This window comes from Polypterus senegalus, chromosome 9 (assembly GCF_016835505.1).
Source record: "Polypterus senegalus isolate Bchr_013 chromosome 9, ASM1683550v1, whole genome shotgun sequence".
In the NCBI taxonomy this organism is placed as follows: domain Eukaryota; kingdom Metazoa; phylum Chordata; class Cladistia; order Polypteriformes; family Polypteridae; genus Polypterus; species Polypterus senegalus.
In genome coordinates this window covers 131,150,000-131,175,789 of record NC_053162.1, presented here as the reverse complement: position 1 = coordinate 131,175,789, position 25,790 = coordinate 131,150,000, and the positions used below count along the sequence as shown (strand labels likewise).

Genomic DNA, 25,790 nt, shown 5'->3' with positions numbered 1-25,790 from the left:
GCCTTAGTGAATTATATATATACAGACTAGCAAAATACCCGCGCTTCGCAGCGGAGAAGTAGTGTGTTAAAGAAGCAATGAAAAAGAAAAGGAAACATTTTGAAAATAACGTAACATGATTGTCAATGTAATTGTTTTGTCACTGTTGTGAGTAATGAGTGTTGTTGTCATATATATATATATATATATATATATATATATATATATACACACACACACATATAAACATATATATATATACATATCTATACATATACACACACATAAATACATACACACATACATACATACACACCCCACATATATATAAACATATATATACATATACATACATATCTACATATATACACACACAGCTATTTCGTATCAGTGCAATACGCTGCTTGTTAAAACGGATGACTCCTGCTCTTACGTGCAAGTCTGCGTGGATATTATGAACTATCGTATTTGTTCAAGTTCTATTTAAATTTTAAATAGAAGGAATTTTTATTTAGTCGACAGAAATATCTTTGGTAGGAATGGTAAAACAGACAGGAATATTATTAGTGAATAAATCAACTCAAACCTTAAACAACTTATAATATTTTGCTCTCCATAAAAATATATCCTGTCTAAATTATACAAGTTAGAAATAAAGTAAACGTTAAAAGAACAAACATTCACATTTCTTTACTCTTATGTAATTTTATATAAAAAATAAACTTAGATTTTAAATATCCCAAAAGATTTTGCTCTCCATAAAAATATATCCTGTCAAAATTATACAAATTCAAATATGAACATGCTGCATAACAAAACCTGGAAATATAAATAAAATGTGTTCCTTTCAGCAATAACAAATCAAATCATTCAGTTGTCTTTGCTCATATGTCATTTTAGAGCTGGACGCCTGGCATCTTTTTTTGGCAACAAGTTCGTTTCTGTTTGGTGTGAGGTTCTGTGTTGTCGAGATTCTCAGGATGGATTGCAGGTGCTCATCAGTGAGGCGACTCCTGTGTGCTGTTTTGTTAGTCTTTATCACTGAGAAGAGCTTCTCACACAGATATGTGCTACCAAACATGCACAAGGTTCGAGCCGCATGTAGACGGACTTTTTGTTCTTCAAAGTCACCAAAGCGCCGTGCAAACTCAGTGCGCTCAGTTTATCAGCAAAGTGCGATTTGGGAACACCGTAGTGACGACTTGGTTTAACATTACTTGGCAACAGGAAAGTGGGGCAATTGCACTGGTGCATTTGTGTCTCCCATAAAAGCAGCTTCACTTGAAATCACTTTGTGATTGTGCACGGTAAAACGTCCGCTGAAGTGTCAGATTCTTATTTAATTATCTGCTTTCTGTATCTTCTGCATTGCATTCAGGTTACCCTGATGTTTTGTCTCATAGTGCCGTCTTAGATTAAATTCTGTAATTACAGCCACATTAGCTCCACAAATGAGACACACGGGTTCAGTAAACATATACTCAGCCTCCCATCGGTTTTAAAGGCTCTATTTTCAGAATCAACTTTTCTCTTCAGCATCGTGTGAGCTAGCTTCGCAATAACTTGCAGCATCATAAGGTAGACTTGATTAGCGGTAAGTGTTAGGCAAGGCAGCTGAAGCGCTGCATTATGGGATCTGTAGTTTATTGTGTTACCAGCGCTTCATATACCGGGCTTTAATAACAATAATACAGTATATAAAATGATCTGCGGGCGGATATAATTACGCCGGGCGGATGTGGCCCTGCCCTTGAGTTTGACACATATGGACTAAATAGAACTTGAAAAGATATATTTTTCAAATGTGATCGCAATTCAGATAGAGTTGACGCACTACAGCCTGCATGCCTCAATAAGTCATCCTCCCTCGCTCTTACTTTTTACCGTTCATCTAATGAATACACTGAGTATGGCTTTACCAAAACAATCATTGATGGCGAATAAAGTATCCATTATTCGAGTATGTAGATCGGGATATATATATATACATATATATATATACCAGCGTCGCAGGAGAAGTAGTGTGTTAAAAAGCTAGAAAAGAAAAGGGAACATTTTAAAAATAGCGTAACATGACTGTCAATATACAGAATTTGTTTTGTGAGTGTTACTGAGTGTTGCTGTCATCAAGGATTTGATTATCATTATTTCTTTCAATCAGGTTCGTATTTGTAGGATGTGTTGTGTTCAAGTTACATTCCGTGTTTGTCAATCGTTGTAAAGATGACAGGTTTCATTCATCGATTCGTTTCTTACTGCATCAATAAACAGATCGTCTTCTTCTTTATCTGAGACCTGACACACTGCATGCACGGGTTTTTTACACTGTCTTCCTTTAGCGGGACATTGACTTTTTCCAACGTGTGCTTTGTTTTGGATTTATGAATATGCTTGTATGTATCAGGCGCTTCATATTTTTGCTGCCTTTTCAATTGTGTAATTGGTTTTGTTCAGCTCTTTGGAACTGTTGCTTTTATCTGTGCACTGCGTCAGTTCACGTGAGCTCGGTGTACATGCATCCAAGGTTCCCAGCTGTGCTGGTGCCATCTCGTGCTATGTCCATGGCTGTATTTAATGTTACCTTAGTCCTGGCACTTAAAACTTTCTCTCGCAGTTTCGCTGAGTTTGTGTCAAACACCACCCTGACCATCTCATCTTCCTCTCCATAAGCACAGTCCTTCACCCGTGAATATTTACCCGTGGCAGTTTGCTATTGGATTGCGCTGACGGACGACCTTATATGGGCAGGCACTAAATTACAAGCGCCAGCGCAGCCTGTCTATGAACTTAATTTAAAGTGTAGGTTTACATCGTGCTTTGTTTCAGTAGCAGAACTCATGAATATGGTTGTATATGTCACTTTCGCTTCGCTTCTTATTGTTTAGCTGCCTTCTCAATTATATAATGCATGTTTTCTTCAGCGCTTTTTGAGGTCTTCCTGGTTTTCTATGTACTGCGTGATTACGTGGGAGGCGTGATGATGTCACACGAAACTCCGCCCCACGGCGTTGAAGCTCATCTCCATTACAGTAAATGGAGAAAAACTGCTTCCAGTTATGACCATTACGCGTAGAATTTCGATATAAAACCTGCCCAACTTTTGTAAGGAAGCTGTAAGGAATGAACCTGCCAAATTTCAGCCTTCCACCCACACGGGAAGTTGGAGAATTAGTGATGAGTCAGTGAGTGAGTGAGTGAGTGAGTGAGTGAGGGCTTTGCCTTTTATTAGTATAGATAATTCAGAATTCATTGTTCCATAAATAAAGGCAAGCTGTCCTGGCCCAGATGCAGCAAAACAGGCCCAAACCATGATACTACCACCACCATGTTTCACAGATGGGAGAAGATTCTTATGCTGGAACTCAATGTTTTCCTTTCTCCAAACATAACGCTTTTCATTTAAACCAAAAAGTTCTATTTTGGTCTCATTCATCCACAAAAAATTCTTCCAATAGCCTTCTGGTTTGTCCACGTGATCTTTAGCAAACTGCAGACGAGCAGCAATGTTTTTTTTGGATAGCAGTGGCTTTCTCCTTGCAACCCTGCCATGCACACCATTGTTGTTCAGTGTTCTCCTGATGGAGGACTCATTAACATGAACATTAGCCAATGTAAGAGAGGCCTTCAGTTGCTTAGAAGTTATCCCGACGTCCTTTGTGACCTCACCGACTATTACACGCCTTTATCTTAGAGTGATCTTTGTTGGTCTACCACTCCTGGGGAGGGTAACAATGGTCTTAAATTTCCTCCATTTGTACACAATCTGTGTGACTGTGGATTGGTGGAGTCCAAACTCTTTAGTGATGGTTTTGTAACCTTTTCCAGCCTGATGAGCATCAACAACTCTTTTTCTGAGATCCTCAGAAATCTCCTTTGTTCGTGTCATGATACACTTCCACAAACGTGTTGTGAAGAGCAGACTTAGATAGATCCCTGTTTTTTAAATAACACAGGGTGCCCACTCACACCTGATTGTCATCCCATTGATTGACAACACCTGTCTCTAATTTCACCTAAAACTAACTGCTAATCCTAGAGGTTCACATAATATTGCCAGTCAGAAATATGTAATATTCAATCATTTTCCTCAATAAATAAATAACCAAGTATAATATCTTTGTCTCATTTGTTTATCTGGTTTCTCTTTATCTACTTTTAGGACTTGAGTGAAAATTTGATGATGTTTTAGGTCATATTTATGCAGAAATATATCTGCATAAGTCTAAAGGGTTCACAAACTTTCAAGCACAACTGTACATATTCTCAGCCCTACTCCCAAACATATGCTGTCCTATAATAATAAGCTCAAGACAGGTTTTGCAACACAGAGAGGAGAACAAAAAAAATGAAAAAAAAAAACTTAAAGTTCAGATGCTAACCAGATGGTAGCAACCTTAGACTAACAAAATATGCAAATTGAAACAGGCATTCTTGACAACAACCGAGGCCGACTTTCAATTCAAACGCACAGCATTGTGTGAGTAACTTCTTTCCTGTTTTCCTTCAATGTTAAATTTTTGGGAAGTAACTTAACAATATTTTAGGAAAAAAAGCTCACACATTTTGCATGTTTTAACTATATTAATAGATACTGGACATGTGGATTATGTGATACGAGTTAAGTGGGAATTTTATTTTCTATGAACGTTTTTCACATTGTTTGCTGTTATCTTGCATTGGCCGCAGTAGCATTTCGTTCTATTAGAAAAATGATGATGTCCTTTTCCCACAAAAACATGAGACTAGAAATGTTTCTCGGCCACCACTAAAAACTATATTTAAAAAAAAAAAATCAGTTTTTTATAGGACTTGATAATATAATGTATGCTTCAAGATTATGTAAAAGGTGGGGTCGGGGTGATGGGTGAACAAAAAGCAGCCTTTAACTAGTCAATGATTTACAGTAGAATCCTTTAGAAATCATTGATACATTGTTGCATATCAATATTTATTAACAAGTTACAACCCAGTAAATGGCATTCATCATAGCACATGTAAACCATTGACATTAAAACTAATACCATTGTTATACATAAAAACAAATAAAATAAATCACCATCAACTAGCTTCACTACAATGCATTCCTGAATAATACTCCATTAGCTTCAGTACTCCGTTACTGACTTCTTGACAATATACCACTTTACACAGGTTTTTTTGCACACTCCCAGCTCATCCTCTCAGATATCCTTGATACTCTGACCTTGGCCTTCCTCTGACTGGACACACATTTTATGAAAATCTTGGTAAATATTAATTTAGCTTTGTAGCTGCTCTTCCTTCTCTGGAACTCTTTCCTGAGGTCTGCTTTCAACACTATCACTGATAACTTGTAAATTACACTTAAAAAGCAATCTTTCCTGTCCTTTATTTGGCTGTCCCCGCAAACATTTATTCTGCAATGGTCTGTAATTATTGAAATGATTGTGAATCTACTATACCGATATTTTTTTTCCAATATTTCATTCATTTTTACTTTTAATTGGGTTGTCAAAGTATTTCATCCCCTGTAATTTATAACAGATTTAACTATCTTGTGTGACACATTAAATTGTACTCTGGTTGTCTCTGTAAAGTGTCACGCTATTTGATGTGAGAGAATGACAGAATGGGTAAATTAATTATTTTAAGTGCATATTTTTAAATGTAATAGTATTTATAACATTTATTGTCCCTTGCCAAATATTTTACACAATACTAGGAGATACAAATTCCCTAACTTCCATTGTAAAAAAAAAAGACCTACACGATTAAACTAATTTTAAATTAACAGAAAAACTGGAAGCCACTGAAAAGATCATTTGGTATTCATCTCCAAAGAAAAAAAAATGCAACAGTTGGACTGTTGTTTATGGCAATTCAATGCAGTGCTATCTCCAGTAACAGCAAAAAAAAAAAAAAAGATTGGGATGCGTTTCAAGGTTTATTGATATCCTGATGCTCTGACTCAGACTTAGGCTTGTTTTGCACTATATCTATCTTTTGCGGCATGGTGGTGCAGCGGGTAGCGTTGCTGCCACGCAGTTGGGAGACCAGAGTATGCTTCTTGGGTCCTCCCTGTGTGGAGTTTGCATATTCTCCCCGTGCCTGTGTGGGTTTCCTCCCACAGTCAAAAAACATGCAGGTTAGGTGCACTGGTGATCCTAAATTGTCGTGTGTGTGTGTGTGCGCGTGCCCTGTGGTGGGCTGTTGTCCTGCCCGGCGTTTGTTTCCTGCCTTGCGCCCTGTACTGGCTGGGATTGGCTCCAACAGACCCCCATGACCCTGTAGTTAGGATATAGCGGGTTTGATAATGGATGGATGGATGTTCCTTAGAAACTAAATTTACAATATAACCTGGACTGGAATTTCCTCAAATTATATACCAGCTTTGTATTATTATGTAATGGTCCAAATACTAAACACGCTTTTGAATTGAAGACCCACCTCCCCCTCTCATTCATTGGTCAAGAATCCTATTTTACATTAAAAAACCTGATCCTGTGAGAACCGACTTTCTGTTTGTTGACTACTTTCATTTTCCAGAGGTATTCATTTAACAATATTTTAGCAAATAATGCATGCATTTTGCATGTTGTGAGAATTTTTTTTTTATTTTTAATTACAATAGAGCATTCTGCATAGAAATAGTGTGGTATGCCAACTGTTACAATGTAGAAAAATGCATTTGGGTATTAAACCTCTTGCCCAAGAGATCTACACAAAAAAAAGGCAGATCTTTCTTTTTTTTCTCTTTTACTTGCCTTGATACTTTTCATCATATTTCAAGAACAGTAAATGCTCTCTGGTCATCCCCACCACCTCTTCCTTTTCCACTCCGGTCCATAATTCTTCATCATCCTTCACCTTTCCTCTTTGTTTCTATACCAGATACTTCTAATAGCTCACTCTAGTGTGCCTACCATCCCATGATCATCTATGCATCTTATCAATTCTTGCTCTGCTAACATTACTTCATCATGCATATGAATAACAAATTCATCCAAAAAAATTACTTTAAGATCTTAGTCTCCAAAATTTTTTATCACCTCCAACTGTCTCAGGGACATGTTAAACTGGAGATTTAAAAAAAATTAAATTAAATAAATATCTCTATGGAAGTAAGAATGTTTTCTACCATCTAAACAGGACTGCTAGAGCCCAACATTTCCTTTCCTATGTAAAGCCTTTATTATTCCTGCATGGAGTATCAACAGATTACAAATTTGAAATACTACTGCCAGGATTCGAACAAATGAAATAAACACTAAACCGACTCCCTATGTAGTATTCCATTATCTTCAAAAATCCAGATTCTGCTTCTAATTTATGTTTCAACATACCAGATTACATTTTACTTCTACTTGCCTAATGTCAAACCTCTCAACACAAAAGACTTTCAAACACTACCCTCCTTGCCATTCCAAAGACACATTATGTAATACCTGAAGAACACTTACTTAGATTTATCACTATTACTCTCTGGAACTCTCTCCCCAATTGTGATAAACAAGGTTTACCAATCATCACATTCAAACCATGCTCAAAACTCTAAAATCTTTGCATTCATTTTAATGGCTATACCTGTAACCTTATAATCAGTATGTTGACTCTACTGTTCTGTCATCTCATAGTGTTAATCTATTACCATTAGCTCATCTTTAGTTATGAAAACTCAAAGTCTATTTCCTTGTAATTTAAAGTGAAAGTTTTGAACAATCTTGTATTTTATTTTGTTAATTTCATATGCACACTTTTTCACTCTGCAAAGTGTTTAATAATATACAGATGCCGGTCATAAAATTAGAATATCATGACAAAGTTGATTTATTTCAGTAATTCCATTCAAAAAGTGAAACTCGTATATTAGATTTATTCATTACACACAGACTGATGTATTTCAAATGTTTATTTCTTTTAATTTTGATTATTATAACTGACAACTAATGAAAGTCCCAAATTCAGTATCTCGGAAAATTAGAATATTGTGAAAAGGTCCAATATTGAAGACACCTGGCGCCACACTCTAATCAGCTAATTAACTCAAAACACCTGCAAAAGCCTATAAATGGTCTATCAGTCTATTTCTGTAGGCTACACAATCATGGGGTAGACTGCTGACTTGACAGTTGTCCAAAAGACGACCATTGACACCTTGCACAAGGAGGGCAAGACACAAAAGGTCATTGCTAAAGAGGCTGGCTGTTCACAGAGCTCTGTGTCCAAGCACATTAATAGAGAGGCGAAGGGAAGGACAAGATGTGGTAGAAAAAAGTGTACAAGCAATAGGGATAACCACAGCCTGGAGAGGATTGTGAAACAAAACCCACTCAAAACTGTGGGGCAGATTCACAAAGAGTGGACTGCAGCTGGAGTCAGTGCTTCAAGAACCACCACGCACAGACGTATGCAAGACATGGGTTTCAGCTGTCGCAATCCTTGTGTCAAGCCACTCTTGAACAAGAGACAGCGTCAGAAGTGTTTCGCCTGGGCTAAAGACAAAACTGCTGCTGAGTGGTCCAAAGTTATGTTCTCTGATGAAAGTAAATTTTGCATTTCCTTTGGAAATCAAGGTTCCAGAGTCTGGAGGAAGAGAGGAGAGGCACAGAATCCACGTTTCTTGAGGTCCAGTGTAGTTTCCACAGTCAGTGATGGTTTGGGGTTCCATGTCACTTGCTGGTGTTGGTCCATTGTGTTTTCTGAGGACCAAGGTCAACGCAGCCATCTACCAGGAAGTTTTAGAGCACTTCATGCTTCCTGCTGCTGACGAACTTTATGGAGATGCAGATTTCATTTTCCAACAGGACCTGGCTACCTGCACAAAGTGCCAAAGCTACCAGTAACTGGTTTAAGGATCATGGTATCCCTGTTCTTGATTGGCCAGCAAACTCGTCTGACCTTAACCCCATAGAAAATGTGTGGGGTATTGTGAAGAGGAAAATGCAACACACCAGACCCAACAATTCAGAAGAGCTGAAGGCCACTATCAGAGCAACATGGGCTCTCATAACACCTGAGCAGTGCCACAGACTGATCGACTCCATGCCACGCCGCATTGCTGCAGTAATCCAGGCCAAAAGAGCCCCAACTAAATATTGAGTGCTGTACATGCTCATACTTTTCATGTTCATACCTTTCAGTACTTTTCAGTTTTTTTGCATTGGTCTTAATTGATATTCTAATTTTCCGAGATACTGAATTTGGGACTTTCATTAGTTGTCAGTTATAATCATCAAAATTAAAAGAAATAAACATTTAAAATATATCAGTCTGTGTGTAATGAATGAATCTAATATACAAGTTTCACTTTTTGCTTGGAATTACTGAAATAAATCAACTTTGTCATGATATTCTAATTTTATGACCGGCACCTGTAAATATCCTCTATGAAGTATGCTATATAAAACAAATGCCATTTTTGCAATTGCTTTGAGTCCTTACATAGCATACCAAATTATAATGAAGTGCTAATATAAAGGTATAAAGGTAGGTAATAGCTAACTATGCAACATTTATGCACATTATGAAATAGTCAAGTATTTATAAAGAAAAAAGGGATGAAAGTTGCAGACTGGAGGGTAATATTCAGACCCAAAGACACTATTTGGTATTTTTGACATAAATGAGTGAAAACAAGACGCCAGATTATTCAATAGTTTTCTCTTTTCGGGAGAAGAGTTGACTCTTAATTTAAAAACTAGTTGTAATTAAAACTGGCATCTACTCTGACTAATACCAGAGAAACAATGTGTTGCTCTGTTTAGATATTAAGTTAAATATTATGAGATGAAAAGAATCATTTCTTTATAGCCATCCTTTCAAAGGCTCAGTTCAGGCTATAGATTGTTGCCTTCACTAGGGTATCATTTCTCTCTTCTCCTTATCCTGTGCAAGTTAAGTTGTTTGGCTACTCAAAAACCATCAACATATGACTAAATTAGATTGACTGCCAAAATGAACCAGAAGGAATTCCTGCCTAACATCTAATCATACTAAGACAGCGTATGCTTCTCCACAACAATTTTTAGATTTTTTTTTCTAACAGGTTTGTAAAATAGAAAGTTTAACAGAACTGGTTAAACACTGTAAATATAATGGAAGTTTTTAACATTGTATACTCTCCATCAGCTTTGGTTTATGCATGGTAGGGCTGCACATTATACTAGTACTGGAAAACTCAAATTTTAAAACTGTATGGTACCAGTTTGTCATGCATTAGGTATTGGAAGTAAACAACAGCTTTTTTGCAACCAAGAAAAATGGTGTGTGTGTGTGGATTTTTTTTTTAAAAAACAAAAGGAGGAAAACAACCATTTTAAAAAATACCTGAGTACATGTGGACGAGGCATCAGTATATAATACTTTACTTTCCCTAAGCATGATAAAATAAATAACTCGCAATTTATCACAGTTGTACAAATATACTCTTCAGTAAGTGGAGCAACGTAAAAACAAACACCTTGTTATTAAAAGTATGGTATTTTTCTGAAAACAATATTTTAAACAGAAAATTAATATTTTAATAGAAAAATGAAAAAAAAAGGTTCATCCTTCATTTTTGATCACATCTTAAGTAAGATATTCCACACTGGCACTGCACTTTTAATTTTCCACTATTTTCTATAAACATAAAGATACTTTCTAAATAACAGAGCATTCTGAATTTAGATGAAACTTCACTTAAAATACTAAGCCAACTTTATTTCTGATTGCATGTTTTACGACGGTATCTCTCCAGAAGTCCTCCCAAAATACCACAGCTCTCGGTTTTGAAATGCAACCTATACAACAGAAAGCCTACTTTATCTTTTGAATGAGCAGTCCCACATTCTAAACACACTGCCCTAACTGCTGGCAATCCAATTTACTAAAATGTGTGGAGCAAATATAAAATCTAAAATGCACTTTCAAAACTTAAACCTGCAATGGAAAAGTATGCAGTATGCAAGACATAATTGGCACAGCCATTGAAAAAATTAGTTGCCACATTCTGTGGCTTTAAAAGAACAAGGGTCAACAAAAGCACTTCTATTCAGGAGCAAATAAATGATTGTGCATTAAAGAACAAGTTATTGTAACATAAATCAATTTAAAGGGTATATAACCTGTATTGTTATTTTTGCACCCTCTGCTTCTCCATAGTCTCTCAATAAGAACTTCTGTGAATCTTGTGACATCAAGTTTGTTAATTACCAAGAGGCAGGGTACAGATAAGAAACAAAAGTTCCATGTGAAGGTCATCTGTAGAATCTCTCAGTGGTCTATCATTGAACTAGTGTTTTTTCTAATTTACGTATATTATTAATGGCATAAATTCTGGTATAGTTAGTAAAGCTGTAAAAGTCCCTGATGATACTAAAATTGAAGGCATAGCAGATTCTAAAGAGATAGCAAAAGTAATTTAAACACTATAGGAAAAATCTTCAAAACTGTGCAAATACTTGGAAGATAAAGTATAATATAGAAAAGTACAAAGCTGGACATAGTCATATGGAACATGAAGCAACCTCTAAAAAGGATTTTAATTGGTAATGCAGTAATAAAAATCATAAATATATATATACCATATGAACCATCAATTCCCTTATTAATTGTCATTTTCCATGACAAAAATTAAATCCAGGGAAGTCTCCTTAAACAGCTGGAGAATTTTTACATAAAAGATAGTTTTTACTATAGTATTTTAATTCAAGATAATGCTAAACTGAACATGCACTGGATCTTATTATCCTTCATATCAGCAATATGATGTTGAAAATAATTAAAGCAAAAATATAGCCATATTGTTTTTAAAAATGTTAAATGACTGTCAAGTTATCCTTGGTTGTGGCAGATATCACATGAAGTCTGCTACTATTCTGAACAGAATACTAATCCTAATGTATCTCAGGAAGTAGGCCAGGATTATTTCTTAGGAAAATATAATAAGGCAAGAACAGCAATGAACACCGCTTATAAGTATAGAACTACCGCAAAGCTGGGAGGCATACAGCAATACCTTACACACAGGTCAAAAAGTAGTCAGGTCTCTAGAGGGTTGTCATGCCTTTAAAATCTAGATAGAGATTCAGGACTGCAAGGACACCTGGAACCCCAGGTAGGAATTCTTCCCAGATGGTCCCAGAAATTCAATGGGTCAATTCTAAACCAATGATGCAATGCTATAGCCTGTAAGTTGTCCTGGTGGAAAGTTAAAAAAAAAAATCATTTCAGTCCTTAGGCCTCAGCCGGTGTGAGGAAGAGAGGTCAGTGCTTCTGAGACAAATCTTGAGATTTAGCATATTCTTTGGTTCTTCAAATGGGAAAAAGAATTGCCCATCCCACAAGACAAAAAGGGACTACAGTATACTGGTATTAGGTCAGCCAAGACAGGCATACATTTTGTCATTTTGTTAATATTGTGCATTTTATTATTACTTTGGTAATCCTATTTCACCCACCCTTGTGTATGGAGTTTAACTGGTAATAAACCACCTAATTTCACTTCCGCTGGGCTCCCCACGTTCTGATCTAGGTTGTCTCATGAGCACCCTTACTGGTCACATGGTATAAATATTATTTGTACCAAGTACTGCATGGGTCAGTTACAGTGTGCCATCAGGTTGGGATGATCTCATGCTGATCTGGTCCTAGCATGTATATTTATGGTAACAAAACTATCTTTCAGATTTAGCACTGTTGTAGTGTGCCCCAGAGTTGAGGACTAGCAACAGACCAACACTAACATGCACATTAACTTAACACACCTTGTAAGTATGTTTAATAACACTCGGTATAGTGAGTAATGTTACAAAATAAATACAGTACACCTCAGACGGACTGTTACAGGAATTTACAAAAAAATACAATAAATAAAAACTTAGAAGCTGTTGATAGATAGATAGATATATCAAATTAAACATTTTGAAAATAAGTTTATAGCGTGACACTGACCAAAATATGTTAAATACATTATAGAAGTGGGCAAAATTAGGTATACTGTACAGTTGTTCGCATGGAAAAAGACATGCAGGTTATAATTACTACAATAGCTTTATTAACTCAATTGCTTTAAGAAGACAAATAATAAATACAATAATTAATAAATAATAAAAGAAGAAAAAACTGTTTTGTGTACTCACAAATGTAAACCTACTTTTGCCCACCCCTCCTGTACATATTGTGATAGATATCTCTATATAGTGCAGAATTGCACAAAGTCTGTGCTCTGTTATGATAAGACATTCCTTACAAATATCGTCCAGTTTCTAATCAATGTACCATCTCTAGACCCAGGGCTGAAATGTGCATGCTAACTATTTCTGTTCACTTATCTGAACATGGTACTTGAACAAATACCAAATTACTCCAATAATATAAAAGAAAGGAAAACGTTTTGTCAGTTTGAGGACAGCAAAAAGAGAAGCCATGATGGCTTTAGGTTGCCATGTTACTTTTTTTTTTTTTTACTCTTAAGTAACCATGCAGCAAAAATTGAGCTCAATTTAATACTGAAAGGAATGCTCTTTTGCACACAAATGAATACTACCTTTCAGAGGTAAACTATTTCTGATGTAGCACGTCTTTTTGGGGGTCACTGGGTTACCCTTGGAGTAGTTTGAGGGTATATAAAAAATATGGTGATGACCATGCCAACATTGGACAACACTTTGTGGATAGTGATTCAATTTTAGCAGGAAATTATTTAAAGAGATTTGCAACTCATTTAAAGATGTATTCAAGTACAGAGGAATCAATGAGATAGCTTTAAATGTGCATTCAGTGGTTTAGACATTTACATTTTTTGATGCCTTAAAATTAATATAGTAGTAAAAATTGCACATGCATGTAAATTTCCTTGTATATATTGCATTTAATTTTGTAATTTCAGCAAAGCTTGTGTATTTTTGTTGCATGCACCTTCATGTTTTAATTACTGTATTCTGCATACATTTGACTATAGCACGGAGAGCACATTAAGTAGAAAAGCACTTTACCAAAAATAAATTGAATGTCAGCAAGTACTCAGTAACTTAAACATAAATCATGGTGTGAAATATGGGAGAGTCTCTTAGTTTGGAAAGGGTATAAGCTATTGTAAGGAACTTTTGGAGGACCTCTAAAACTCTGAAAAATAATAGTTACAAGTAGCTCAAATTTAAAAATTTAAAAATCCAAAACATGTTTGTCAAATACTTTAGGTGTGTGGGCTACAGTTCCATTTAAGTTATGCTATACATGTTTGGTCTTTCATAGTGGGAAGGTTCCTATTAAAAACTAGCATGCATTTTTCCCCCCAAACAAAAGCTAACTTTTAAAAATGTCCAACTTTTAACAGTAAAGCTTTGTTTAATTCCCCACCCAAATCATTGTCTTTGTGTAGTCTGCTCATTTATTTGAATTCTGAACTCTGAATTCTTTACATATCCAAAAATGTCATGCATATTAAGTTAGTTGACAGGCTATATAGCTAGTGGCTAAGGCACTGAACCTTAAAATACGAGGTTGTCATCTCAGTCCCTGCCTCTGACTCACTATGTGACGATAAGCAAGTATGTCCAACCTGTGCTTCAAATGCAACATACATAAACATTACAGATCTGCACTTGTAAAGTGCTGTGGGATGATACTAGTTAGAGAGCGCATTCTAAAACAAAATTTAAAAAAACAAATAAACAAATAAAGGTTTACATGAGAGAGTTGAGTTGTACAATGTATGAATGACTATAGCCTGACAGCCTATCTAGGGTCATCCATCCAGTTTTGGAAAAAGCAGGTTCAAAGCACTAAATTAGCAAGTTCTTTGTAGGGTATGTAGACATTATTCCCAGTAAATGAACATGATTAATTTGAATGGCAGAAATGTTATTGTCAACTGAGTGGGAACTCCTATCGGACACCAATAGCAATAATGCTTCTTTAATGGCAGTTTATATATATATATATCCTCTTCCGCTTATCCAAGGTTGGGTCGCGGGGGCAGCAGCTTAAGCAGAGAGGCCCAGACTTCCCTCTCCCCAGCCACTTCTTCCAGCTCTTCCGGGAGAATCCCAAGGCATTCCCAGGCCAGCCGGGAGACATAGTCCCTCCAGCGTGTCCTGGGTCTTCCCCGGGGCCTCCTCCCGGTTGAACGTGCCCGGAACACCTCACCATGGAGGCGTCCAGGAGGCATCCTGATCAGATGCCCGAGCCACCTCATCTGACTCCTCTCGATGCAGAGGAGCAGCGGCTCTACTCTGAGCCCCTCCCGGATGACTGAGCTCCTTACCCTATCTTTAAGGGAAAAAAAATCTTGGAATGAGACATGACTTCTTTTTGAAGAGACTTTTTGGAATGAAGTCCCACAAGACAGAGACTTTTAAAGTGAGATTCTTTCAAGTCACGTCATACTTACAACCTTTGGAAGCAAGTCCCGCGAGACGGTGACTTTTGCCAATTAGATTCTTTCAAGTCACTCCCTACTTACAACCATTTTCAAACAAGACCATGGTCATCTAGCCTCTCAGTCATGTGAATGCTTTTGACAAACACACTTCCGGCACCTTCAGCTCTTATAAATTTTATCAGGACAATAATTTTATACGTTCTAAATGACACGTTAATGACTAAGCAAAGTAGAAAGAGCAGCGTAACAAAAAGTTACCCAAAAGCTTTGATGTGAAAAGAATGCAAAAAAATAACAATAATAAGTGGAATTGAAAACCTCGCAGAGGGTCAGAAATAAAAGACAAAGAGTAAAAGACAAAGTAGAACTTCATAAAGATCTTCAAAAATGTTGGCGCGATACACATGAACAGCAGGTTACAGATTATGAAAAAACAGTGGAATTCAAAAGGCTCAAAAGAAAAAAAAAAAAAAAACATTGGCGCGAAACACATGCAGAGCAAGTTAAAGAATATGAAAGTAGTGAAATTCAAAAAGATTTGTTGTTTGGTGAAAGTGAAATCCAGAAACACTACAGTACAGACAAAATATCCGAGTCGACAATAATCTGTTCGCATTCGCATCATGCAATGCTCAAAATGTAGATTTACACAATAATGTACCATACGCTATGAGAATCTGTGGTCCCACAATAATTAAAGCTACAACAAGTTTAATTTCGAAGAAACCACAATTTGGTCAGCTATATATTTATGATCATATAATCACGGAGAAGCGATGCAACATTTAATTGAAAGAGTTAAATGATCAGATGTATTAAAAATTATACAGCCAATAATGGATACAAATCCATACATCCAAAAGTATCGCACTTTACACAAAATTTACCCGCAAAACACGGACAAAGAAATTTTCTTGGATTTCTATATAAATCCGAAAGTTCACGGTAGCATTTATAATAAACCAACATGTGACGAATTGTCAGTGATAATAGTTTCGAAAGACGGAAATATCAAAGACAGAGTAGATATTCGTGCATATCCAAAAGCAAAGCACGATTCTTCACTTCTGTCAAATAAATCACCAAATTCCGATCCTTTAATCTTTCCTTTGCTTTTCCCTGATGGCGAAACAGGATGGTCGTACAATATGAAACACATTAAATTTAGAAAAACGAATAAAACCCACACAACATTTCGGATCAAAATTACCGATACGTTGCAATTTAATTAACCCACTTATGTCATCTCAACATTACATTATTAAAGCGTACCTAAAAGTCGAAGCTTATTGTCTCTTTATCAAATCGAATCAAGCAAAACTTAGAATGGAACATATGCAAGGTCTCATTGTTCACGTTCAAAATTCATATATCAATAGTTCAGACAAATTCAAAATAGGTAAAGCAGCAATATTACCATCATTATATGAAGGTAGTCCAAGAGCATTGCAACAGTTATATCATGATGCAATGGCAATACCCCAAAATAAAGGGATTTATTTATTACAATGACGTGCAATCCACAGTGGCCAGAAATCTGTTGATTCATGAGAACAATGCCACCGGCTACATCGACACTGGATATTCTGACTTTCGTAAGTAGATTGTTTTACCAGAAAGTCTTAGTTTTATTGAAAGAACTCGAAATGGTATTTGGTCAAATCAAACCATACTTTTAAACAATTGAATTTCAAAAACGGGGTTTACCTCACATGTATTAATTGGTTACTTTGCAAAATAAATAATTAACTGCTGATGATGTAGATAGGTTTGTCTGTGCTGAAATTCCAAACAAACAGAGAAACCTATCCTGAATTATGGTGCAAAGTCATTAAACACATGTCTCACGGACCACATTTAAAAGATTCAGTATGTTGGGATTTAAAAGTGTTTAAAGAAATTTCCTAAAGCGTTCGTTCAAACAGATATGACCTAATTATCGCTGAAGAGATAATCGTCACGAACAACACACTTATCACAGAGAAAGAAACGGTATTCACTCATGGGCAGTTAAACATTGCATTGTCGCGAAGCAAGTCCAAACACGGAATTAAAATTCAATGTGATATTGAAGAAAAGTTAATTCCAACTATTGTTTTTACTGAAGTTTTAAAGTAAAAGTGAAAATAATTAATTTGTAACAATTCCCATGAAAATAACAATCTATTTAAATTGTATATCTAGTTAACCAAACTCAGGGGTTGGCGAGCCAAGTGAGCAGGGGGCAACGCCCTAGTATATATATATATATATATATATATATATATATACACAGTACAGGCCAAAAGTTTGGACACACCTCCTCATTCAATGTGTTTTTTTTATTTTCATGACCATTTACGTTGGTAGGTTCTCACTGAAGGCATCAAAACTATGAATGAACACATGTGGAGTTATGTACTTAACAAAAAAAAGTGAAATAACTGAAAACATGTTTTATATTCTAGTTTCTTCAAAATAGCCACACTTTGCTCCGATTACTGCTTTGCACACTCTTGGCATTCTCTCGATGAGCTTCAACAGGTAGTCACCTGAAATGGTTTTCACTTCACAGGTGTGCCTTATCAGGATTATTTAGTGGAATTTCTTGCTTTATCAATGGGGTTGGGACCAGCAGTTGTGTTGTGCAGAAGTCAGGTTAGTTGGACGATCATTTATTTTTCAACAGGACAATGACCCCAAACACACCTCCAGGCTGTGTAAGGGCTATTTGACCAAGAAGGAGAGTGATAGAGTGCTGTAAATGGTCATGAAAATAAAGAAAACACATTGAATGAGGAGGTGTGTCCAAACTTTTGGCCTGTGCTATATATATATATAAAATTATTATTTTTTTTTTTCCTGGGTTGTGTGGTTTCTCATTGAACTACTGCTTGACCAAGAACCTTTTCGTTATTTGCATATGAAGTTGTCTTTCTATGCTTTGTAAAACTTCCTGATATGTAGAAAAGATACAAAATCTTGACTGTATATTAGGCTACCTAACAGGACACTAACAAATTAAGAATACATGGACTTAATAAAATGATGAAACATTGGTATTCCACAAATCTGATACCATCTATTTCTGGTTATTTACTGCATGGAGTCTGATACAGGTCTAAACAAATAAAGGTTCTTTCTGGAAACTTCACATGGATGGGTCTTTTGAGAACTTAAAATGGTTCCCCTATAGTATCACTCTGACACCTCTATTTTCAAGGGTGTGCGATATAGCAGAACACAACAAAGCAAGTTTGAAAATGTATGCATGATATACCATTCAGGTATACTGGAAGAGTTGGGTGTTTTGAAAATTGGAACATTTTGTGTTTTTTATTTACTTCAAAGACTCAATTGTCAATTATTGCTTATTAAATATTTTTGTAACTGTGACTCATATTAAAAATAACTAATAATAGAATATTACACACAGTACTACATTAAATATGCACATTTTAACACTTTATAATATTATGTACTTAAAAAACTAGCCCTAATAGGTGATGAAGTAGGTCACTTAAATAGAGGGAAGTGTCCAAATCATGTGATGTAAAAATTGCTTTGATTGTTGTCCTTTTATTTGTTAGTTGTTGATTGTGGAAGTTCTATAACTAACTGTAGTTCAAACTTGTTAAACATAACATTTTGGAAAGATGAACCTTAAGACTTAAAATCTGCTGAGCTCTCAATGTTAAACTGCGCTCCAAAACATGTGATAGTAAGTGTGGTGATCTCCTGATAAATTCTGGTTTCAGAGGAATACTGATTCATTATAATTTTGAGATAATGCAGAAATGAGATTGATTTTAGTGTAATGTACTATGAATACTGAATGCTTACAGAGTTGCTTTCTCTCATTCATCGCTGGATTTGCGAGTTATTTTAAACTTTGATAGTTATTTGTAAGAAAATAGAGTTGCGGCGTTTGACTTAACTTGTACTGGGGATCATTTTGCCGTTAGGAGTGGCTGTCAGACGAGTAAAAGAGGAATAAAGAATGTGCAAAATACAGTATACAAGTTGAAGTGGCCTCACTCAAGGGAAATTTGAAAAAGTAAACTCAGTTATAACTGGAGTCACACAGAATATTTCGCGACAAGTTCGCAAATTTGGCAATGCTTTTTAATGTGAGATTTAGAAATTTCAAAAAATGTGTACAGCTCATAGTATTCCAGACATATTTCCTTAAAGAAAAGGTGTAAAAAAATCAGTTCTTGGGAGCTGACATGTTTCATGCAGACGTACGGACAGACATATCGACACGGGGATTGCAGTTCTTGCTTTTTGCATTATACAAGAACAGATCTAAAAAGAACGGAGTGAGCAAACATCTTTGTGTAAAAGTAATTAAACTGTTCTGCTTAGACTTTTGTTTTATTTTGCAGTATTATCTTATAATTTTGTGCCCTCATAACACTTGCTAAGTAAGACGCATAAGACACTATAAACAATGTCTAGTTTCCTAAAAGGCATTTCCAGTATATATTGAAAGAAGAAATAAACGGTCAAGATGATGTTCAGCCAAGGCAGGAAAATTCACTGGCTATGTAATGTGGTGGCTATTTTGAACAATGGTAAAAAGCATACTTGAGCTGATAATTGGGGGGGGGGGGGGGGGAACAAGCATTTTACTAAAATGAAGTTAGAATTAAGATTAATAAATAAACATTTCATAAAACATGGATTAAGAAACATCCCGTTAAATACAATCTCAAAATATACGCGTCAATAAACTTGAACGTATTGTATATTAAAAGATTGCCGTAATTCTTACCAACTTTTAATGACAAGTAACTTATTATAATATGCACGGCGCTATAGCTGACTACACAGGTACTGTACTTACAGATTCCTCCCAACACTCCGGCAATCTTGCACAGCCAGCGGTACCACCAGGACATACCATCCCCCTCCTCTTTGACTGGCGCGGCACCGGCAGTGTCTTCCGCTGAGCTCATTTTTCACGACAATCAATTATTCAACAACACAGAAATTGTGAGATGCGCTTTGGGGATCCTGCGGTGTCAGATTAATCCAGGTCCCAGGAATTGCCTTCAAATGGTTGCAATCTTAAATTTTCTGTCACGGATTTGTCGACTGGCAACACATCTTCTTTCGCCTTCCACCGACAGGACGGATCCACCGATCGGAGTAAAAACTTTTAACTTGTCCAAGTTAAAATTCAAGTCGAGTCAATGAAGCAGTTTCCAGTGTTTCTTAAAATTTTGTTAAATTTAAACAATATAAACCATGAGCGTTTCGTTGTACTAAACGCTTCCTTACCAGCCAGACTGAATATCTATTCCCATTGTCTGAAAACGTCCTGAATAGAAAAAAACACGTCGAGAATATCCTAGAAGTAAATATTTCCTTAATGTGAAAACAATTACAGTTTGTTTTCTCGCTTACTTGCTGAAGGACCCTTCGAATCGAATACACTCTTACTTATGCGGAAAAACTCAATAATGTGTAAAACTACTACCACCAAAAGCCTTGGAAGAAATATAGCAGCTGTTAATTAGCAGCGAATGGAGCTTGGCAGCAGTGGAGTGTTACTGCAGTCTGCAATACATTCAACGTCACACTCAGCACGCCCAATATTCACGACGTCACTCGCGACACGTAGATTCCATGGCGGCCAAGTAGATACTATATTGCCATGGACACAAACGCCGCATGACCAGCAGCATCGTATGTCAACGTCGCCGCCATATTGCGAGTGGCACAGCTGTGGGGTGAAGTAATGGATAAAGATGCCTCACTCTTGTACTACTTGGGATTGTACAAACCTCTGTACGCTCCAAACCAGATCCCGGGGGATTACTTTTCGTAGGTAAGGTTGAACAATTGTTTTGGTTATATTTGGCCAATAGAAAATCTCCCATATTCCTCCCATATAAGTAACATTTCTCAGACTGCCTTCTTCCATCTCCGAAACATTTCCAGACTTTGTCCTGTTCTTAAACATTGTACTGAAGTATTGGTTAATGCCCTAGTCACATCACGTATAGATTATTGTAACGCTATTCTATCTGGCATCCCACAAAAATGTATTCATCGCTTACAACTTCTTCAAAATTCTGTTGCCAGGATAATAACCTGTTCTAAATCCACTGAACATATTACACCTATTCTCTCTCTACTTCACTGGCTCCCTGTTCACTACTGAATACAATACAAAATACCGCTCTTAACATTTAAAGCTCTCCACAATTTTGCTCCCCACTAGCTCACTGATCTCCTACAGACTTACACTCCCTCTCGCTCACTCAGATCCTGTAATTTGAGAGTATTCAGTCTGGCAATATGGTGCAGCTTTAGTTTGTGGAAGACAGACACAACTAAAGTACATGAGCATAAAATGATGGTTGTCAATGTCAAACTGTGTTTCCGCAATGTGCTCCTTGAGAAAAAACACATCATCTGAACCAATTTCAGCCCAAACAAACTGATTGATCAAAGATACACTGACAGCTTGCCCTAATGTCGACTGTCGGACAACACGTTCAGCTACTTTGACCACCTTGACTGTACCCTCAGAAGGAATTATCAAACTTCCTTTGTTTTTTAATGTGAGCAAGTGGTAGCTTTGATCATATGATGCCGGTACAGCATCTGTTACCAAATTAGCACGGCACACATCACAGGACAGCTTTCTCAAAATCCCGTCTAAGGGCTACCTCCCACTGCTTCCTGAGATGGATTTCGTTGGGAAACCTTCAAAGTTTAAGAAATGTTAACAGCTAACAACAATCTACATAGTTAGTGACTAAATACATTTAGCCAAAACGTTGTTTGGATGCTCACTTGAGCACATAAATGCATAGCTTTGCTAGCTTAGCCTGGCGTAGCTAAAGTTAAGATTATAAAACAGGATTTTCTATTGGCCAGATATAACCAAAACAATTGTTCAGCCATACCTATGAAATGTAATCCACCGGGATCTGGTTTGGAGCGTACAGCAGTTTGTACAATCACAAGCAGCGCATGCGTGAGGCATCTTTATCCATTACTTCACTCTACAGCACTGCCTCTCGTAATATGGTGGCGACATTGCCATACAATGCTTCTGGTCATGCGGCATCTAGTAATTCTATGTCTATGTTGCTGCAGACTGGAGTAAAATGGGCATGAATATCATTTTCAACTTCAGCCTATCATATTTTAAATTTGCGTATGTCAGACACTGACCAGCCAATTGAAAATGTAAACTTTGCGGTCAATCACCTTTTTAGTTAACAAATCTATAATCAGTGTTATTTGTTATTCATGTCCCACTTTAGCCAATTGCCTTATGGATATGTAAAAAGAAAGGTGGGAGTAATTTCTAAAGGTGGACGTGTAAGATAATTTCTAAAGGTGGACAGTCAAGATAAGGTGACTGTAAGAGACGGAGTGTATATTTGTAAAATACATCTGCAACGGCAGTCTACCAGTGCCAGTATCTTACACTATGGTACTCTGTTGAGTGCATTATTAAGACTGCAATGTATTTTTATCACCATCATTTATGATTAGTGGTTTTGAAAAAATAATGATAATAAAAGTTTGGATAAGAGATATTTATCATTACTAAACAACGTCTGAAGAAAATTTAAATGAACATAACAATACAAATTTGTGTCGGCCTAATTTTAATGGATTGACGTAGACTTAAGTGTGGGCTATACTTGATTGAGTCAGTCAGATTAAAACAATGTCGAATGTCCAAATGAAATAGTCACCTACATTTAACAGGTCACCTTAAAGACAGGCTATAAACATATTATAATTTTAAACGTTGAATAAACTGTCAGAGTTAAATCTTTACTTCTATAATACACAACCCTAAAATGTGTTTTATTACTTTCATTACTATTTATTAATGTTTATTTATTCAAGTATTCCTAATATTCCATTGTAGCCCCTTCTGCCCACAGATCAGCCTCTGTTCTTTGTTTGCTGATGTGTGCTAAATATTCTGCGGTATTCATGTCAGTTCTCAACACACCAGCAGCTCTAGTGAGTTTCTTGCATGTGGATCTCATATTCAAGTTTGGTTTTTTTAGCTGTATTATGATTACAGAATATTACAAATCACATACTTGACACTCTCACATTTATGTATCAGTGATCAGACAACATTAAGAAAGCTGGCAATAAAATTGTGACTTTAAAGAATCCATTGGCTGTCTCTACATGTTATCAATGTTAAATGTAAGAACCAGTTATCATAGTTTTAATACTCACATTTCAATTATTACTTTTATAATAAAGTTTACTATGTTCAATTATTTGACTTAATTGGATCTTTATTACTTTTTGGATTTTAAATACCTCTTTAAGATCATCAAATATATGTTTATTATAATACATATTACTTATGCAAAAGTTACATTTAGAGAATAAAACATGACAGATGTTTGTTGATATCTCATTTAGCCTCCATTTGACTCCATCAGATCCTAGTGGTGTGCTAAACATATCAGCCTGTCTTTAGGGTCTCTGAGACTGGAGGAGGACAGGAGTCCAATTGTATAGCAGGCACTGATGTGCTTCAGCATCACAACTGCTAACAAGATAGAAATGGCAGATAGTTCAGCTGAGCATAATCCTATATGATTACCCAAGCAAACGGCATATTAAGAGCATACAGAGTCTGTATACTCTTGACCCTGACATAACAACCTGTACAGCTGTAAACGACTCCACTTTACTGGTCATTTTACCACACACTACACAGAGTCTGTCAAGTCTGAACCATTAAATCGTTCAATCTGAACAGCTGGGAATTTATTTTGGCAATGATATTTCTGGTAAGGCATTTCGTTTTCTTGTTTGTCATAGATTTATACTGAAAAACTGGGTTACATCAATGTAACTTGACTCTGTTGAAAAAATGAAAGGAACCTTTTTGAATGAGAGTATAGTATCAAGTCAATGAAACTTCTGGGCTATTGATCTGGTCTCAGTTAAGTAGCAAAAGGTCTTGTTCATCAGTTTCAGCTGCTTTGGTGCACTAGAGGGGCAACAATGAGATGACCCCCAAAACAGGAATGAATGGTTTAACTGCTGGAGGGAGGCCACTGACATTTTTGCCTCCTCATCTGTTTTGTAACTCGTCACTACTGGTGGCATGAGGCTATACCTGGACCCTACAGACCTGGCACAGGTAGTCCATCTTCTCCAGGATGGCACGTCAATACCATGTGGCATTGCCAGAAGGTTTACTGTGTCTCCCAGCACAGTCTCAAGGGCATCGAGGAGATTCCAGGAGACAGGCAGTCTCCTAGAAGGTCCTTAACCCATCTGCAGGACCCACCGGTATCTTCTCCTTTGGGCAAGGAGGAACAGGATGAGCACTGGCAGAGCCTACAAAATGACCTCCAGCAGGCAGGCCACTGGTGTGAATGTCTCTGACCAAACAATCAGAAACAGACTTCATAAGGATGGACTGAGGGCCTGACATCCTCTAATGGGCACCGTGGAGCTCAATTGGCATTTTCCATAGAGTACCCAAATTGGCAGGTCCACCACTGGCGCCCTGTGCTTTTCACAGATGAAAGCAGGTTCACCCTAAGCACATGTGACAGACTTGAAAGGGTCTGGAGAAGCCATGGAGAATGTTATGCTGCCTGTAACATTGTTCAGCCTGACCGGTTTGATGGTGGGTTAGTGATGGTCTGGGAAGGCAAATCCATGGAGGGACATACAGACCATTAGGTATCGAGATGAAATCCTTTGACCTGTTGTCAGACCCTATGCTGGTTCCTGCTGGTGCACATCAATGCCAGGCCTCATGTGGCGATAGAATGAAGGAATTGATACCATTGACTGGCCCCCATGCTCATTCACCTGACCTCAATCCAATAGACATTATGTTTTGGTCCATCTGATGCCACCAGGTTGCACCTCAGACTGTCCAGGAGCTCAGTGATGCCCTGGTCCAAATCTGGGAGGAGATCCCCCAGGAGACCATCCATCATCTCATTAGGACATTGTCAGGCATGCATACAAGGATGTGGGGGCCATACAAACTACTGAGTACAATTTGGAGTTGCTGCAATTAAATTTTGGCAAAATGGACTCGCCTGCCTGCCACAATTTTTTCTCTTTGATTTTCAGGTTGTCTTTGAATTCAGCCCTCTCTGTGTAGGTTGATCATTTTCATTTCCATCCTTTTGTTCCTAATACATCACCATATTAGTCCATAACAGTATAGATATTCAGCAGGATTGTTTTCCCATTGAGATCTCATGTGTTTTCAAAGTGCTCCTTTAATTTTTTTGAGCAGTTTATATATACACACATAAACACTGGCACACACTTAATGTCAAGACCTTAGAATAACGAGGTTCTAGCTGTGAGTTATGGTTTTAGAATACTGAGCTTCTAAAGTTTTGACTCTCCATTTATCAAGAGTATACAATTCTTTTCCTTTAATTTTGTTCCTATATATACACACAAGCTGCATTTTCAGTTAATGACAATGCAAGTTTTATTGAAA

At 36.8% G+C, this 25,790-nt stretch overlaps 1 protein-coding gene across 3 annotated transcripts in view; it reads right to left on the bottom strand.

Annotated features, from left to right (window-relative positions):
- cacfd1 (calcium channel flower domain containing 1) overlaps nucleotides 1–20,865 on the bottom strand; it is a 51,843-nt gene extending 30,978 nt beyond the window's left edge. For all 3 annotated transcript variants that reach the window (XR_005634974.1, XM_039763870.1, XM_039763871.1), the window contains exon 1: nucleotides 20,151–20,865. Coding sequence is in view for 2 of the 3 variants with exons in the window: in XM_039763870.1 (XP_039619804.1) it covers nucleotides 20,151–20,262 (112 nt within the window). In the remaining variant the exon portion in view is untranslated. The remainder of the gene's footprint in view (nucleotides 1–20,150) is intronic.
- Between the last annotated feature and the right edge of the window lie 4,925 nt (nucleotides 20,866–25,790).